Source organism: Lotus japonicus, chromosome 3, assembly GCF_012489685.1.
Source record: "Lotus japonicus ecotype B-129 chromosome 3, LjGifu_v1.2".
Classification (NCBI taxonomy): domain Eukaryota; kingdom Viridiplantae; phylum Streptophyta; class Magnoliopsida; order Fabales; family Fabaceae; genus Lotus; species Lotus japonicus.
Window position 1 is genome coordinate 84,387,955 of NC_080043.1, and position 18,126 is coordinate 84,406,080.

Genomic DNA, 18,126 nt, shown 5'->3' on the forward strand with positions numbered 1-18,126 from the left:
ACTCTAGATTAAATATTTAAGGAGTTCAACTATTTACCGGCTATGCTGCACTTTATTAGTAATCTAGACATATATGCGGCCTATTTCCATATTTCCATACTCGTATCATAAAATTAAAAACTCATGCTAATTTCTTTGCCGTGGGGTATTGAGGGCGGGGGGGGGGGCTCCACTAAACTCCCACGTTTCCTTGACATTTATGAAAAGAGTGGTGCCTATTAATTCTGTGTTCTATCAAGGCAAAAAGACAGAGTAGCAACTTGACAATCTCTTTTTGAGGCATGGACAAACAGAGAACAGTGCCCATCACTCAAGTTAATCTTTTTTAATTAAATCAAATCATTAAAATAGAGACAGTGAGACTGGAAGATACAAAATCATATGATTTTGTCCACTTTATTATGAAGTATCCCAAGAAAATAAAGGACATAGACAATGATAAGAAATTAGAGAAACCAGATCCTCTTTTTACTAGGTGTCACACTATCATTCCCATGCTCAAAAGGCATTATCTATCTAAACAGAATAATATACAATAATTATCCTCCTCTAAACTAATTAACCAGCTTAATCAGAAGGCTGTTGAACTATTCTGATGTTTAACCTCTCCTATCATCCAATAAAACAATCTTTAGGAGCAATAAGGACAGAGAACACGTGAGTGAAGTAAACAGAACAAGAAAGAAACTAACACTGAAATGCAGCACAAAACAACCCATGTTTCAAGCTCTTGTTAGTTGGTAAGTCCTGTTTTCATCATGGATCGAAATTCTTCAAAATCCACAAACCCATCTCCATTCTTATCAACCCCTTTGATCATACGCTCACAATCTCTGAGACTGCAACTATCACATCCTAGATTGAGCAAAACTCTACGTAGCTCCTTAGGTGAGATTAGGCCATTCTTATCAGTGTCAAATACAAGAAAAGCATCCATGAGGTAATCCTCTTGCTGCTTGCTACTTCCAACATCATTATTGATTTCTTCTCTGATGCCATTCATGACAACTATGAACTCGTCCAAGTCTACAAACCCATCTCCATTGAAGTCCAACACCCTGACCATGCCCTCAGCTTCTTTAGCTGCTGTGCACTTATTGTATGATCCCAGGCATAAAAGCAGTTCACTTAACTCAGTGGCTGATATCTTCCCATCACCATTGGAATCAATAAACTTGAAAACTTGTTGAAACTGGCTAGAAACCTCCATGTGAAGGAAAGAAGAGACTGAAAAGTCAGAAATTGAAGAGAATCTGTTGTTGGATCTTCTTCTTGACTGATTGAGGAGGAATTTGGTTTTTTGGTGGAGAAAGGTGAAGCAAGTAGTGAAGGGTTGCAACATGATTGAGGGAAACTAAGAACTGTGTTGATACAGTTGACTCACTGTGTAAAGTAAATGATTAATAACGCTGGGTGAATATAAAGGGACTTGGTTGCGTATGGGGCTGGTATTTGTATATCAGCTGTGTAGCTTTATGACAGGTCCTTTTGTCACCTTGTGATAATCTCCAACCTCCACGAGGTTTCATTCTCTCTGCAAAAGGGTGAACACTTTCTGTGTTCTGAGATAAAACGGCAGCTTCATATTTTTCTCATCTTCCATCCATAGTTTTTAGAAATTCAGTTCATCTAAACACGTACACAAGCAGATAAGGATGTTGAGTTTAGGGTGACTGGTTCAACTTTGAGTCTGATTAAGGTCTTGTTTGGTGGGTGTCAAAAAGTAAAAAAATAAATAAATATCACCAATATTAAGTGCTGGTGGTAAATTTCACTTTCTTAGGCCTACAACTATTTTGTTCTCTATCTGTGGTGGGTTTCCTCTGGACTGCAAGATGGATGACAGCAATTTACCCTGGCGACTGTGTTTGGATCTTGCGATAAAGACACCCATTTTAAAGGGGGAAACTTGTGTTACATTATAATCCATGCGAAGGTTTAATTATGTAATAAGGATAGAAGCCAAAGGTGTTTTAACAATGCACTTAACAGAACTAGTCTTCTATTTTGAACTTAAAGCCAAAGGTGCTTTTATTTATGTCATATCTGTCTTGTTACATATCTCTATTACATGTTTTACATGGTTTCATGTAACTTATTTATAGGCCGTTCAAGTGTTCAACCCTATTGACCAAAAAAAAAGTGTTCAGCCCATCAGATGAAGCTAAGGCACAAATATCTTCAGTTCATCTAGCTAAAAATAACAACATTACGAGTACAAATATAAGCTTCCAGCTTGAAAAATTATACAACAAAACAAGCTATATAATTGCACAACTAATGAGTATTGATTTTGTAAATTTTCTTAATCATAATATTAATATTTAATTTTAATTATCTTGAGTAAGTCAATTTTCTTTCTAATAAAAAATATTCTCAGAAAAGGGAAATTAGAACTCCCGTTTTACAACTAGCAAGTTAATCACCATACAGCAAGAAATTCAATATAAACTAATATTTACATGATATAATGCTGCAAAATTAATTCTATGGAAAAAAAAATTGAGTAAAAGGAAAAAGGAAATACAACATTAAGCCTCTAGGAAGGTGTAGCTAACGCAATTACTATCAACTTTTCATACACTGCCAAAGAATATTATTGACATGTAATCCAAGAGGACGGCGCCGAGAAAATTATGAACAAGGATTCAAACAAAAATATCCTATATCTCAAATTGCATGGTTAGTCTTATCGAAATTATCAACATGACTGAAGCAAAACAGGACCAACTGATAAACTAAGCATATCACTGAGAGCAACTTGGACATCGTTTGAACCATGTTCACAACTTACCAGGCTAGAGAGAAGAGGGAAAAAATGAGACAGGTTCTTCTCAAAAGAAATATCTCCCAAACTACAAATAGCCTGCAGAGTAGCCACAACAAGAGGTGAACGTGCAGCTAATTCTCTCCTCTTCCCAGAGCCTAAAGGAATTGACCAATGTGGCTTTCTACCATTAGAAGATTCAGATTTTTGTCCAAAGCCTGCAACTTCAATGTAAAACTCCAAAACCTCTTGACAAAATCGAACAAGATGAGATTCAACCTCAGCTGCTTCATAAGTAGGAGGCTTGTCGACAACAAGGTTCTGTAAAAATGTAAGGCATATTTGGTATGATTCATTTTCAAGGCGTAACAGTGGAGGGTCTTGCATTTGGGTCATAGAACCAAACTCTTGAAGCTTAGAACGCAAAATGCTATTGCTGTTAATCTTGTGCGCATGTAATGCTACATTGTGCAAAGCGTCAAACAAGACTAGCATGGTTTTTGATGAAAGGTGGGACCGAAACATGTTATAGATCTCCATCACCGCCTGCCAATTTCAGGAAGAGAGTTAACATCAATTTTCAACATCACTTGCATCTATTTTGATTCAGACGCATACAGGTGAATAAAGAGTCAATGATATATATCAGTGTTAGAATATAATATAAAACCATTAATGTGACCCTTACCCAACAGCTTAAGCTTTTGGGATTAAGTGGTTACTTGACATGGTATCAGAGCCTCTATGACCGAGAGGTCTAGAGTTCGATCCTTGCTCCCCTCACTTTCTAATTAAAAAGTGGAATTTAATTAAGCACATGGTAGGTGGGCCTGTGCATTTATCCACGCTTCAAGCCCAAAGGACTCTTACGTGAGGGGGCGTGTTAGAATATAAAATATAAAACCATTAATGTGACCCTTACCCAACAGCTTACGCTTTTGGGATTAAGTGGTTACTTGACAATCAGCATGAGGTATGAATGGAAAGATGCATACCCTCCATTCTGGCACATATAACTAGTACTGTCCACAATTTTAGTGGAACAGAAAAAGAACCTCACCTGAATCAGTAACAGTTGAACACCTGCTCGGCTTTTTGCATCAGTGATATAAACATAAATATGCTGATTTCTTAGGCTTTCTGAATTATCTAGCAAACCAGACTCGGCAAGATCGGTATCATCTCCGGCTGTTGTTGAAGCATGTTCATGATTACTAGCCACAAAGTCTTCACTCTCGAGGAATGAAAAGTTGGGGAGTGTTGCATTTGCTGCTTCTTTTAGAGATAAAACCACTTCTAACCACTTTACATCAGAAAATAGCTCCCCAGCATTACTCATCAAACGAACAAATGCAGCAATACCAATGCCAGCAAGGTTTTGATGAGGACGCTTTATAAAGCTTACCAGGAGTATCAGCACCTTTTTTATAAGTGGATTGACAGTGCTGTAAAAGTTGACAAAAAGATCTACAACCAATTGGAGGGCCAATGTGCAGGTCTCATAAACCCAAGCATCCTGATTAAGCTCACCATCAGTCTCTTCTTCATTAACCGGTGAACTACCCCCTGAAGGGTCAATAGAATGTCGGACATATTCAAATATTGGAAAGAGGACAGACTCAAATACTCTTTCCCATAAAGGTAGGGAAAAGAGATTTCCATGGTTGCGTAAGGTTTCAAATAGGACTTCCAAGGCACTCTTCCTAATCTCAGGCCTTGGGTCAAAGCTAAGCTCAGATAGACCTGCAGAAAATAGACATCAAATAAGCACGTTGGTAACATGCTAAGCTTCTTAAAACATGAAGTAAGATGGTAGAAAGCTTGCACTAATTATGTGACAATGTTAAGAAACATGAATTCAGTAATTTTTCCCTAATTCAAGTCTACATAAACTTAATATAATATCCACACCTGCCAACAAAGGAAACCAGAAATGGAGATGATCATCCTTGTCAGTCATCTCTCCATTAGATTGTCTATCTTCTTTTCCTGTTCTAGGTGAAGGTGAGGAAATCTTTCCAGGAACTTCCTTATCTTTATTCCTGGATGAGGAGCCAAGGTCTCCTGCAGCTAGTTTTGTTGCACAGAATCGAAGAAAACCAATTGCATTTAGGCTAATCTCTTTGTTGAATCTACTATTGGTGAATGCAATTAGACAATTCACACAGTCTGTGAAGGTGGTGGTTTCAGTCTCAGTGATGTATGGAAAGTAATCTCGAATAATCTTCTCCATAATTTCGAAAGCCAACAGTACAATGTTTTTGTGATCATCATAAGCTGCAGTCGTGAATACCTGTAATCAAGCCTATAAGCAATAAGTGGAGGGTGGAAAAACAATCAATAGGCAATCAAAACAACATTTGTGTTAATTGAAGCTCTCTATAGACAACAAGAGTTGATAAGCTCTACCATGAACATGCTCTTCCACCCTGATTTGACATTGTTGACACGGGATAGAACCATTTGAGAGACACATCTGATAATTAGTTCTCTAATTTCAACAGCATTACTCTTTCGCATAACAATGACAAAAGGCTTCATAAGTTCATTTTGAAAATTATAATTAGCCAACTCTTCCCGCTCCAGAAACTTCATTGATAACTGACGCAAGGAATCCATTGCAAAAATTGCAATTGAAAGATTCGCAGAACAGCCAATGGTTACAAAGAAATCAGAGAGAACATGCCAGATGCTTGACCATACAAGCCTGATGCGGTTCATATTGTAGTGCCTGTTACGCAATAATGATGTCAAACAATATAATATAGACAGCAGTATATAAACATCAATCAATCATGAAACATAAATCATATGCTTGATGCTCTTCCCCAACATCTGATTTCCAGACAAATGACACCTTCCCATGCTCTTCCAATCTTGATCTTTGGACACACTTGTAATGTCTCCAACAATAAAATTGAACACTTTGTCCACAGGTTTACCGTCAGAAACTTAGATTTCAACAAATGATCTCTTCACATGCAACCCATATGATACTTTACCAGAATTGGATAGAAAAAAAAAAGTTCAATTCACCGATTTACCCAAACTACAAAGAATTGTGAAAGAGATGTGGGGATTTAAAAGGGGCGATCAACCAATAAAGAGAAAACCTACTTCTTGATCTTTGGACACACTTGTAATGTCTCCAACAATATAATTGTACACTTTGTCCACTGGTTTACCGTCAGAAACTTAGATTTCAACAAATGATCTCTTCACATGCAACCCATATGATACTTTACCAGAATTGGATAGAAAAAAAGTTCAATTCACCGATTTACCCAAACTACAAAGAATTGTGAAAGATGTGGGGATTTAAAAGGGGCGATCAACCAATAAAGAGAAAACCAGGATGGTAAAAGTGCTCATTTTATAAACAAAAGAAAATATTGCAATGCCTAGAAATCAGGGCACCAGGTGCTATTAACTTTGCCGCTTTTGTAATAAACCTAAACACATGAACCCTAAGAACCATGAGAAATAGATTTTTTTTTAAAGTTCAGAGTGAGGGCAAAGAGGTAACATGAATGAAGAAGTAGGTGAGTAATACATACGCAATCTCAACCATCTTTGTGAGGCTGAAAACCCGTGGATCAGATGGAGATCTTAGTTCCTCCATGGACACCTTGCATAAAGCCTTAACAAAATCTATTATGGCCTCGCTGTTCAACTTCTGACTCCGAGTGAATATGCGATTCATTTCAGAGCTTCCAACTTGTTCCAACATATTCAAATTAGAAACTAGATTGTTCACTTGTTCTGATGTGACTGCTCCAGAAACATTACCGCCAATTCCAGCACTATCATATGAACCCCGCATTAATGTGGCAGCTGCATACTGCATCCTCCCAGCTCCCTTCTTCTTCAAAACAGGAAGAATGGTTGATTTTGCTTGCTTTGTTTCTGAATCATTCTGAGGAAAGGCAAAGAATGTAGCATCAGGTGGAGCTCCCTCTCCAAGAAGATGTAGATGCTCAAACCGGGAAACACAGGTCAAGATATGCTCCCAAGCTTCTTGTAAGTAATTTCCATCCTCATCAGCAATAGCAACTATTGCCTATCAACAATACAGGTGGAAAATACAAAGTCATGTCAAGTTATCAACAAAAGCATAAAACTTTGTTTTATACCTCAGGAATACATTGCCACAAACTAAAAAGATCCCGCATATATCATTCTGATAATCATTTTCAGTAAGTGAATTCCACACACACACACAAAAACTTTGCCTATCAACAATACAGGTGGAAAATACAAAGTCATGTCAAGTTATCAACAAAAGCATAAAACTTTGTTTTACACCTCAGGAATACATTGCCACAAACTAAAAAGATCCCGCATATATCATTCTGATAATCATTTTCAGTAAGTGAATTCCACACACACACACAAAAACTCCAATAGTAGATTAATTAATTAGAACATTTGCACAAGGGAAATTGAAACTTATTTTGTTTCAGTGGTATGTATATAGTGATAAAAGCACTTGCAGATGTGTAAAAAACATAGACAACTATGAAAAAGGATTAGACCGTCCATTGAAGACAAGTAAACATGAACTTGGAAATAATAAGAGATGCCATGTGAATGCAATGAATACATAAAGGCAACTATGCATTTAAAAGGGGGCATTCACAATGTGTGTGTAGGAAGTATTGAGACATTGACATATGAGAATTGCTATTGCTAATTAATATTAACTTCAGCTTATTACATTGTTCAAAAGCGTCCTCGAAGAGATGTTTAAATTCACCAACCTTAATTGCCTCAACATTTTTCTGCTTAATATCTGCAGGAGAATGCAGTGAGGTAAACTTTGCTAACGAAGTCACAAAAGCATCTCTATGAGTCTTCATGGACATTACAGAAGTAACATGAATAGCATGGCGGAAGCCTTCAAGACACAGAGATATTACAACCTCATCGTCACTTTGATCGAGGGGTACACTGAAGGCAGCTAACGTAGGTGCCCAACACACCTCAATCATGAATCTAAGGATAACAACATCTGTGGCTGCATAATGGACTGACCTACAAAATGCAAGCAGATAAATATTAAGAAATTATTCAAATAACCAAGGTTTTCCCCAAAAAAATTATGAAAGAAACTGCAATATAAAAGAATGTTTTTTTATTGTTAGAAGAATTAGTCAACTTCAAAAATTCGAAACAAGTGAAATAATTAGATCTGAAAGATTAAAAAAAAGAAAGGCAACATTTCTGATTGACACACACTAGACTTAAATCAGACATGAATCATGTAAAACGTAGATAAATACTAGTAAATATGGTAGGATCCATAAATAGCCTGATGTCAACATACTTCATGCCAAAAACAGCACTAGGTAAAATATTCTACTTGGCCAGAGAGGAGTTCGGAAAGTAAATAATTTCGTCTAGAGAGGGGGAAAATATGGGTGAACATACTCAGTTTTGCGAGCTTTTTCTTTGAATTGTTCTTGCATATGACGGATAAGATCATCACTGGTTTCCATATGACTCTCTTCCCCACGCTTACGAATCACAATGTTCAATATACTATCCAAGCCTAAAATTCTATTTGGGTTCACAGCCTGTCTTTGTTGAGGGGCGATATCACTTTCTTTCATTTTGATCTCATTTCTGGATATTCTTTCAAACAATGACCTCAAGTATTCCTCAGGCAGATCTTTTCCATCATCAATTCCACGATTGTTTCTTATGAAATCATCAGCAGACATCTGCATAACTCAACAACCATACAGAAAATAAGCTACAATGCCTATCATAATTATTTGTACATCAATTAATAGAATTATCAGCCCATACCTTGTTCTTCACCATAGGATTGTGAGCATCCGTATTGAGCAGTATCACAGAAAAACCAAGGACATATGCTGTGTCAGCACTAGAAAAGACCTTTGGATTACATTTGTAATAATGTTCAGCAAACTTTTCCATGATCCGATCAATTTTTTGTGCCTCACCAGGCAGTCTAAATCCTTGAAGAAAGACCCTGATTGCCTCATCAAACTCCATGCCTTCAAAGTTAAAGGAATCCACATATGCATGCATCACCTTCAAGGATAATTCTTCCCTTTCTCCCAGATAATCACCAATCAAAGTCTTGTTTAACCCAGACGCATCTTTAAGAAAAGCAGCTATATCCTCCGGAGAATCACCTACCTTCTTGGCATTGATGAGGAACTCAATTCCTTTCTTAGGCTTCCTATTAAATAGTGATATACCTTCCTGGCATAAACTTGCATTAGCTTCATTAATAAATAGCAAAAGCAAGAACAAAGATATACTTGCTTCTCAAGATCCTATTCATTTCTTTACCTGAAGTTCCAGTTTATAAGCTCGGCGTTGCTCAATAGATGAAACATCAGACGCATCATTAGAGATTTCAGAATGAGTATCGGATCCTTCAACTGAGTCTTCTACATTCCCATTAACCGTGGTGAAACCTCCAGCTTCAGTTCCATTATCAGTTGCTTCAACTTTCTTGGCTGAATGAGGATCTGGAATCTGCAGTTGTTTGTTCATCCAGTCACCCATTGATTTTAGGACAGCAACCAAGCTTTTCATGGCTTCGAGTTTTAGTGTTGCTTCTTGAGGAGGCAAAAGGGTGGTCGTTACACCAGGAGGGACACCCTGAGCAGTTTTAAGAAGTCCATTGACCATCCTAAGAGGAACATAACAATTAGATATAATCATATAAAATATTTATATACAGAGTGCAATAAGTGACAATCAAAACAACCACAGTGCAAGCATGCACGGTGTTTGAAAACAATCCAGGAACATGGAAATGCAACTGAACTTGAAATCTGTATTCTAAACATGAAGAATTCACAGATTATTCATAAAGTAAAATAAATTGTGCACCGAAAGATCAAAATGAAATAAAATAGCACACCTCTCAAATATGTTTGATGAATTAACATCACAGTCGTAGTTGATAAATATGTCAACCAAAATCTGTGAATCAACACAAAGCTTCTCCAGAAATCGAAGCACTATCATCTTTTGTTGAAAATTAGGCTGAGAAACATTTTCTAGGACCCTGAGAACAATCATAGGGAAAAAAACTCCAATTTCTGCTTTCAATCCAGCCCTAAATCTTGATACCAGACTGATGAATATGGAGCATGATAGCTGAAAAACAATCAAAAGAGTTGAAGCACTGTTCTTCAACAATGACAAACATAAGTACTGCTTGATGGCACCTAAAAACCTGCACAACCGCAATCAAATGCAACCATTAGTAGTATACTTATCGTCCAGTGAAGTTATATGAAAAGATGAAAAGGAATAATGTCAAGTAGTGTATAGAAAAAAAGAGAAGAAAATTTGCAATAATGATAATTCAAAACAAAGACATTTCTAACTCAAAACAGAGAGTTCCATGCAAAAGATAATAGACAAAAAAAATATAACACATTAACAGTCAATGCTAAAAAATATATCGTGGAGGATGAATCACATGCAAGTAATGAACAGAAGGTTTACTAAATATAATTCACTACTCCATTAACTCCTGATGAATCAGTTGTGAGGACATAAGGAGAATTCAAAGTTATGAATGACAGAGGCCACAAATAAAAAAATAACTAAATTAAGAAATGATTATCCATCTATACATTGATCCAATTGTTCATTTATGTTTACAGGTAGCTTGAAACAGGAAGCCCTTGCTAAGGTACACAACTTGCCTGGTGAGGCACAAAAACTAAGACATACGTAGCATAGATTATTGAGCAAGGAAACAAAACCAAGTTATAGAAATTCATTACTATAAATAGCAAGATATTGTCAGGTATAAGCAAAAACAAAATTATCAGAAGTCAATACCCTTTCCAAAAAAACCAATACTCCTATTGAGAGGTATAGATTTATTGGATTTGTTGCTAAAATGTTGGTATTTAACCCAAAACTTCCGGCAGATAGCCAGTAACCCTAGCAAAGGAAAAGGCCTAACCCGTTGGCTTGGCTGGAGATGTCGACAGTAGGTATTAATAATATAGCTTTTAAATCTCCAGCAGGAAATATTCTTCCAATTTTAAATGTCAATTAATTTCAAAAACCTAAGAAAAACCGAAAGACAATCAATCTTGATTACCAAATATGTTTATATGTTTAACTTCCTCTCTGCAGCTAGAGATGGGAAAAAAATTTACATTGTCATTGCACACTAATTGCATCCTCAAAGAACCGAAAATTCTAGGTTCCTTGATCCCAATGGTGCAAACAATAGGAAAAATGAAAAACAAATATAAATAACTTCATCTGTAGATGAATTCAGGAATTGCATAAAATTAAATACAACAAAGTCCCTATTTTTACTTCAAGATGACATTGGTAATCACTCCTATTGAGATTGAAGAAATCTAACAGTGAATACCGGTGGCAGTTCTCCTTTCATTTTAATAAAATGCGAAAATGAAAGACAAAAGTTGGACTAATATTTTCACCATGGAATAGGATCACAAATATCATATGTAGCATGCAGTGGGAATGTGGGATCCAGATTGTAAGCTTTACAGAAAGGAAAGGAAGATGCAGAAACAATCCAGACATCAATACCAACAAAGAGCACTTTCACACCGTACAAACGAACACCACATTAGTTTTAAAGTTTATATTAGACAAACAACTCCTGACTAATGACCATATCAACCAACTTTAAAATATAATTTTGTGCCTAGGAAGCATAATGATTATTCAGTTCAAAATTAGTTCACAAGAGAGATGGTCCATTCTAATAGAAACCAGAACATATCCTCCTTAAAGATATTGGTGAGAAGACAGCATTGATCGGTAAGAATATCCTCCAACTTGTGAAGCTTAATCTTAGAGTCCCTGACCAGCCATTCAAACTAGAGCTAGGATCTGTTGACATTGATGCCAGCATAATTAAATTTATCAACAAAAATGGTTTCCATAGGATGTCTTATTTCCAAAATCCACCACCGGACCGAAAGTATACTTCACACGTATCATGCTCAAAATGCTTCAAATTAATCCAAGAAAATTTTATGCACTTCATCACTTTATGTTGATATTATGGTATGAAATAATTTCAAAGCAAGCAAAAATATCCATACGGACTCGGTATAACTCAATGTCCAGATTGGCTGAAATCATTTTCTACTAGGAGTTATGAGTTATTCGGTGACATCTTATGACAGATTCTATATTCCTAAATTCTAACCACATAACATGAAAGTAGTATGCGTTATTAAGAGAACGTCTGTAGTTATGTTTACCACCTTGACTACTAAGATTAATGCAGAAATCAAACTACACCTTTTGGTTGTCTACCAGCAAAATTAAACAAAGACACAAAAATGCCAACTTCTAAATCAAGTCCTAATAGGGAACTCCACTCCAGCAAAATAAGATTACCTTTCACTAGTCCGGAAGACAGCTCCCGCGTTCTCCAGCAAGATCTTCAACAACTCTAATGCAACGATCTTCCCCTTCATCAACTGCGGATCCGCAGATGCATCCTTAGGGGGTGTCTTCATAGACAATTTACAAAGCGCCCGAAACACCAAGAAAGCATCTCTCCTCAGCTTGTTCCCAATCTGAACTTCCAAATCATCATCCCTTTCCTCCACCAGCTCCCCATCCACCAGCTCCCCCTTCCTTCCCTCCAATGCCGTCTTGTACATACTGATTTCCCAATACTTAGCGTCCAACATGTCCTTATCAGTGGAATCCAGTAAATCCGTGGGGTTCGTGGTCTCCACCGTGGTGGTCTCAAACGCACCATCATGCCCACCTAACAATGAAACCTTCCCACTAGGCGTCACGGGGTTCAAAACCCCATCAATGTCCTGCATTATCTTCGTGATAAACCCTTGCACAAACTGCGTCATGGAACTGTCCGCATCAGATTTCTCCGCTGCCTGCATCAATTCAGCCACCACAATAGGCTGAATAGGCACTGTGGATGAATCTGCTTCCATTCTTCTAAACACAATCACCAGCATCTGAATCAGCGACGCCTTCGCCGTTGTCTGATTCACCATATTCTTACTCACAAGATATATATCATAACACGTTCTCACAATCAGAAGCAAGCAATCACCGTGAATTCGCAGCGAAATTGACGTCACCGCGGATAACAGCGTCTTCAACACCAGCAGCTCCATCGCATCGTCGCTCAGATCATGGCATTTGCAAACCGATTCAATCAAATTCGACAGCAGCTTGGCCTCATCAGCGGTGCCACCGGGATCCGCTTCGCCGCGGAGGTATCCATGCGCGATAAGCTTCTGGATGGCATCAACGGCGGGATCGGCGATCTTCAGAACGCCGGAGCTAGCGGCATTGATGAGAGGGCTAAGAATCGACTCGGACTCGGCAAGCGAGTACTCGACCGGACCGCCGTCGTGGAGTGGACCGGGATCCGAGTTTTCCGGTTCGGTATCGGACGGAGAACCGGGAGGAAGCTGCGGCGTGCTGCGGTTGAGCCTCTCGATGGTGGATTTGCACTCATGAGCGAGCCTCGCGTGCTTTCGCCACGAAGCGTTCTTGATGATCTTCTCGAGTGCGGGGACGAGGACCTGGCTCAGACGGGAATCGGCTTCCGAGGAAGCCATTCCCGAGTTCGGAGCGAGTTTTGACTCGGCGTCGCGAGGCCTAATAGCCTCAGGAGAAACAGAATGCGGGCGATTTTCTGCTACGATCTTGATGCCATGGTGCTGTGAGAATGAGTTGGTGAAACTCGGCGCGGTGGTTCAACAATGGCGGCGAGGTGACTTGGTGAGTCGGGGGAAGCGAGTGAGAGTGTGGGATCTGAATCGCGGGGAAGGTTACTGGTTCTTTCTGAGTCTTGAAATGGCGCTTTTTGGGTTCGCTTGCTCTGTACGTAATTGACGTTATAGCCCTTGTGTTCGTTTGGAATCATCACGGTTATTGGATGTAATTAAGTGGATTGGGCAAGGGTACTTACGCGTTTTCATGAGAAATGCATTCGCCGGAGAAGTGGAAAACTCATGTTCTGTTTTTTTCTGCGGATATTATTTTTAATAAAATATTACATTTCTAAGTTTAGATTTTAGTTTCATATTAAACTGAGATTGCAATGTTTATAAATTATTCGAGTAGCTTATAACCTTTTTTTTTTCTTTTTTTTTTTTGAACGTGGCAGAGTAGCTTATAACCTTATTTCTTAATTTAGTTAGCATGTGTTTAGTGTATAAGTTTATTTCACATTTATGTGTTTTGTTTCTTGTTGAAGATTCTTACAATTAATTTTAATTCGACGAACTAATTTAAGATCTCGCATTTAATAATTAACTTTGATCTTAAAATCAATTTTTTGGGCGATCCAAAAAGGTAACCTCAACAATGCTCATAACATATAGATAATTCTGACCTAAGTTTCTTTAATATGGATTTCTAAGTCTTGATTTTTGGAGAACTTTCCTAACAATTCTTAACATTGTTCCATCTCTTTAGTATATTTAGTATATTGCTTTAGATTATTTTAAAAGATAGAAATAAATTGTGTTTCAAGTAGAATAGTTTAAGTTTCATGAAGTTATTTACATGGATCGATAACAAGTGTTCCACCACATTTGTAGCCTACTCGGTTGCAGAGTAGGGGTTGTTAGCACTCTAACGCATCAGAAAAATTTGGTCGGTTGGAGTTTTTCTCTATCAGGATAAGTGAAATTTAATGTTAACGGTTTAGTTTATGGAAGTGTCAATCTTACATACCTTGGAGGTTGTGTGGGGATGACTATGAACATAAGTTTGAGGTTTCTTTCATAAGTTTATAGCTACGAATGTTTAAAAAATAGATTGGTCGAAACACTGGTTCAAATGTTCAACTTATATCAAATCATAGTTGAACATTTACATCAGTGTCTCAACCAGTCTAATTTCTTAAACTTTACCAAAAATACTGTTTTCAAGTCCTGTCATTCAAAAAATGCAACTCACTTTAACAATCTTCTGGAATTTGGTTTTTAGAACGTATAATTTTTACTAGGTTTCGAAATTATCTTCTATAAGCAAAATTATAATTCCCAAAACTAAATTTTGAAAGGTTAATTAGAAAACTAGTTTATGTTAAGAAGGTGTCGTTTGTTAGAAAACAAATTAGGGCTTCTAAAGGTGAGAACATTTAGGAAAGTCACTCATTGAAAAACAACTACAATTTTCAAATAGGGGCAGCCCATCCTTGCGGTTAAGGTAATGGCCATGGGCATATCCAACTCCCATAGTGTGACAGACGGTGTATACAAGGCCCAGGAACGAATTCACCGCCGTATGGCTCACCGACTAGCAATTCTGGCTCCGGCTTCTTGCAGGCGAGTTGCAGCCTACAATCCGAACTTATGACGAGTTTTTGGAGAAAAAAAAAACTGAGGTTATTTTCGGAATTGAAGTAATAGGAGATGCTGGGAAAAAGTTTCGCCCTTTCCTCCCAAACGCAAACCAGAAACTGCGACATTCCTCCCACATTGTTCGTGCTAGAAAGAACACCACTCTCATCTATGGAGGAGAAAGAAGCAGTGGAAATCGCATCATCACCACCACCACCTGAAGCCGAAGACGATCCTTCATCGACGCTTCTGGATCTCACCAGCTACCAGCTTCACGACCTAGACTCGGTCGAGTTACCCCCAAACCTCACCGAGTTAGACCTCACCGCGAATCGCTTAACCACCCTCGACCCTCGCATAGCGAACCTCTCCAATCTCAACAAACTCTCCCTCCGGCAGAATCTCTTCGCCGACGACGCAATCCACCCTCTCTCTTCCTGGACCACCCTCTCCTCGCTCCAGGTACAAACCTCCCTCACTCAACGTTCATCGCGTTCGATTCGCTGAAACCCTAAATCACCGTTTGTTTGTGTATCTGATTTTTCATTTTTGACGCAGGAGCTCGTGCTGCGGGATAATCAATTGAGGAACATTCCAGATGTTAGCATATTCAAGAAGCTTTTCGTTTTCGATGTTTCGTTCAACCAAATCACTTCGCTGCACGGGTTGTCGAAGGTTTCCGATACGCTGAAGGAACTCTATGTATCGAAAAATGAAGTAGCTAAGATTGAGGAGATTGATCACTTCCATGAATTGCAGATTCTCGAGCTTGGTTCTAACAAATTACGGGTTAGTGAAATGAATGAATGTGGATGACACGGTTTGGTTTTGTAAGGTTTTTGATTTTTCGATTCGGTTTGTGATTCAGGTTATGGAGAATTTGGCTAGCCTGGTGAATTTGCAGGAGCTTTGGCTTGGACGGAATCGAATTAAAGCTGTGAACTTGTGTGGTCTGCAATGCATTAAGAAGCTTAGTTTGCAAAGCAATCGTCTCACTTCCATGACTGGACTTGAGGTGATTCTGTTGCCTACTATTTCATTATCTTCAATGTTGGTTTAGGAGAACATTCATTTTTAAATTTCAATCAAGTAAAGCTTTAGAGAAGTAATAGTCAATTTGAACATGTTGATGAATTGCTGGATGGGGTGGGTTGCAACTTGCAAGTCTTCTTTTGATATTGATTTCATTTGTAGTTGCTAACTTTTTAGGGATACAGGGTTGTATAGCTCTGGAAGAACTCTACTTGAGCCATAATGGTATCACAAAAATGGAAGGTCTGTCATCTTTAGTCAATCTCCGTGTTTTAGATGTGTCATCAAATAAGTTAACCTCTGTGGATGACATTCAGAATCTGACGCAGTATGTCTATTTCTCTGATTCCTCCCCTGCTGATAATATTTTCCGGTCTTGTGTTGCGAGTTCATTGCCTCGTTTGATCTACTGCAGGTTAGAAGATTTGTGGCTTAATGACAACCAAATAGACTCACTCGAAGGATTTGATGAGGCTGTCGCTGGTTCAACAGAGAAGCTTACCACCATCTATCTAGAAAATAACCCATGTGTACGGTTATTTTTATCCTTACAAAATTTACATTTTTTAATGAAATGATTATATTACAAGATTGGGCTATATAATGGCCTTTTCAATACATTATGAGCTTCATTTACTATTTGGGTCGAGTAATTCATTAGTTTCAGCTATCATTTGATTTTGGATGAGCATATAGTCAGGATAGTCTTCCACTGAGTTTCATTAAGAGCATATTAGCCCCCATTTCCTCTAGCAAGTAGCAATGAGGTCATTGAAAAGCTTCATTCTTTTAATCATGATGCTTATTCACGTGATTGTGGTTTTTTCCAACACATTGTTGCATTTCTGTACTATGTATGACATTTGGGATTTGGCTGGAGAATTTGTTAAAGTGTCATTTGTTTGTTGAAATTTTCTGTAGTTTCAGGACAGATCCTTTCATCCCTTTTGGGTCCCCCCAAGTATTAGGTTTTTAGTGGGCAGCTTGTATTGACACCCTCACATACAAAGAGGGGGGGGGGGGGGATAGAGAGAATAAGGTGAGAGAATACTCTACTGTGGAGAGGAGAATTCATCTTGACTACAAAACCATGAACCAACGTTCAAAATTAGCTCTTCATATCCTCTCACTACACACACAACCCTAATACAAACATACATAAAAGTATCTTGCCTAAATTATCACGGTGTTCTTTCCATTAAATTTCAGTTGAATGATGTATTTCTTAACAACTAGTCTTGCTCTTTTCTTGCAGGCTAAGTTATCCAACTATGCCGCCATCTTAAGGGAAATCTTCCCCAACATCCAACAAATTGATTCTAATGTATTTTCTTAGAAGCTTCTTGGCTTCTGCTTTTCCCAAACAGTAGCTTTGAACCTTCGTCTTTTTGTATCCATTTGTAAGTTTTATATTGACCCTTGTATGCTTTTGTCATTGTTAAATGTCAATTATGTTTTAGATTGCACATTAATTAATTTCTGCAAGCCTGTTATGCATGCAGATTCTGGTTTGAAAGATTGATGATTTGGCTCTGCACACCTAATGAAGAAAATATGCTTATAAACCATTGGAAACATTATGTGGCCAGACCATTGGTTACCAGTCGAATGAATATGCTTGTTATGTGTATTGTTTTGCAGACAAGATTTTGTTTTATTTGTGTCCTTTTTGGCAACCAATTTTTGAAGTAAGACTTTCGTGCAAACTTTTTACCTTGTATTGATTGTACGGTAGCCAAAGTAGCACTACAAGAAACAGGTCAATCGCTTCATGCATGTGACATTCATATATGACATGGATGGGGAGCGATCGACTGTCTTGAGAAGGCACGGGCAAGGAGTGACTCCGGGCAAAGCTTCTAGGCAAAGGGACACATGAATGAACCAATCTCATAGTAGAACAACAAGTGTCTCGAGACTATATAAGTATGAGACTATACAGTTACAATTTTTAAAGGGAAACATCATTCATTAATAATGAAAGGTATTGAAAACATC

The 18,126-nt window shown here is 38.0% G+C and overlaps 3 protein-coding genes across 3 annotated transcripts; 1 reads left to right on the forward strand and 2 right to left on the reverse strand.

The window, feature by feature from the left end:
* Window positions 1-357: 357 nt before the first annotated feature.
* LOC130746652 (probable calcium-binding protein CML18) lies at window positions 358-1,980 on the reverse strand. The gene has a single exon (XM_057599347.1). The coding sequence runs from the start codon at window positions 1,340-1,342 to the stop codon at window positions 734-736; it is 609 nt and encodes a 202-aa protein (XP_057455330.1). The 5' UTR covers window positions 1,343-1,980; the 3' UTR covers window positions 358-733.
* Window positions 1,981-2,502: 522 nt separating this feature from the next.
* On the reverse strand, window positions 2,503-13,615 carry LOC130746651 (brefeldin A-inhibited guanine nucleotide-exchange protein 2). The gene is made up of 11 exons (XM_057599346.1): window positions 12,161-13,615; window positions 9,672-9,989; window positions 9,092-9,437; window positions 8,579-9,001; window positions 8,198-8,490; window positions 7,528-7,801; window positions 6,325-6,827; window positions 5,177-5,498; window positions 4,679-5,060; window positions 3,828-4,510; window positions 2,503-3,313 (listed from the first exon to the last, which is right to left on the reverse strand). Exons 1-11 carry the CDS (start codon window positions 13,360-13,362, stop codon window positions 2,702-2,704), a joined length of 5,358 nt encoding a protein of 1,785 aa, XP_057455329.1. The 5' UTR covers window positions 13,363-13,615; the 3' UTR covers window positions 2,503-2,701.
* Window positions 13,616-14,936: 1,321 nt separating this feature from the next.
* Window positions 14,937-17,834, forward strand: LOC130746653 (protein phosphatase 1 regulatory inhibitor subunit PPP1R7 homolog). The gene is made up of 7 exons (XM_057599348.1): window positions 14,937-15,558; window positions 15,655-15,885; window positions 15,965-16,111; window positions 16,314-16,456; window positions 16,544-16,658; window positions 17,384-17,528; window positions 17,631-17,834. Exons 1-6 carry the CDS (start codon window positions 15,169-15,171, stop codon window positions 17,462-17,464), a joined length of 1,107 nt encoding a protein of 368 aa, XP_057455331.1. The 5' UTR covers window positions 14,937-15,168; the 3' UTR covers window positions 17,465-17,528; window positions 17,631-17,834.
* Window positions 17,835-18,126: the final 292 nt, after the last annotated feature.

Coding starts and splice junctions, on each gene's coding strand:
- LOC130746652 (XM_057599347.1), bottom strand. CDS start 1,342: ATGTTGCAACCCTTCACTACTTGCTTCACCTTTCTCCACCAAAAAACC.
- LOC130746651 (XM_057599346.1), bottom strand. CDS start 13,362: ATGGCTTCCTCGGAAGCCGATTCCCGTCTGAGCCAGGTCCTCGTCCCC. Junction 5,499..6,324: donor ACAAAGATGGTTGAGATTGC/GTATGTATTACT, acceptor ATTGCGTAACAG/GCACTACAATATGAACCGCA. Junction 4,511..4,678: donor CTGGTTTCCTTTGTTGGCAG/GTGTGGATATTA, acceptor TATTTTCTGCAG/GTCTATCTGAGCTTAGCTTT.
- LOC130746653 (XM_057599348.1), top strand. CDS start 15,169: ATGCTGGGAAAAAGTTTCGCCCTTTCCTCCCAAACGCAAACCAGAAAC. Junction 15,559..15,654: donor CCACCCTCTCCTCGCTCCAG/GTACAAACCTCC, acceptor TTTTTGACGCAG/GAGCTCGTGCTGCGGGATAA. Junction 16,659..17,383: donor ATCTAGAAAATAACCCATGT/GTACGGTTATTT, acceptor CTTTTCTTGCAG/GCTAAGTTATCCAACTATGC.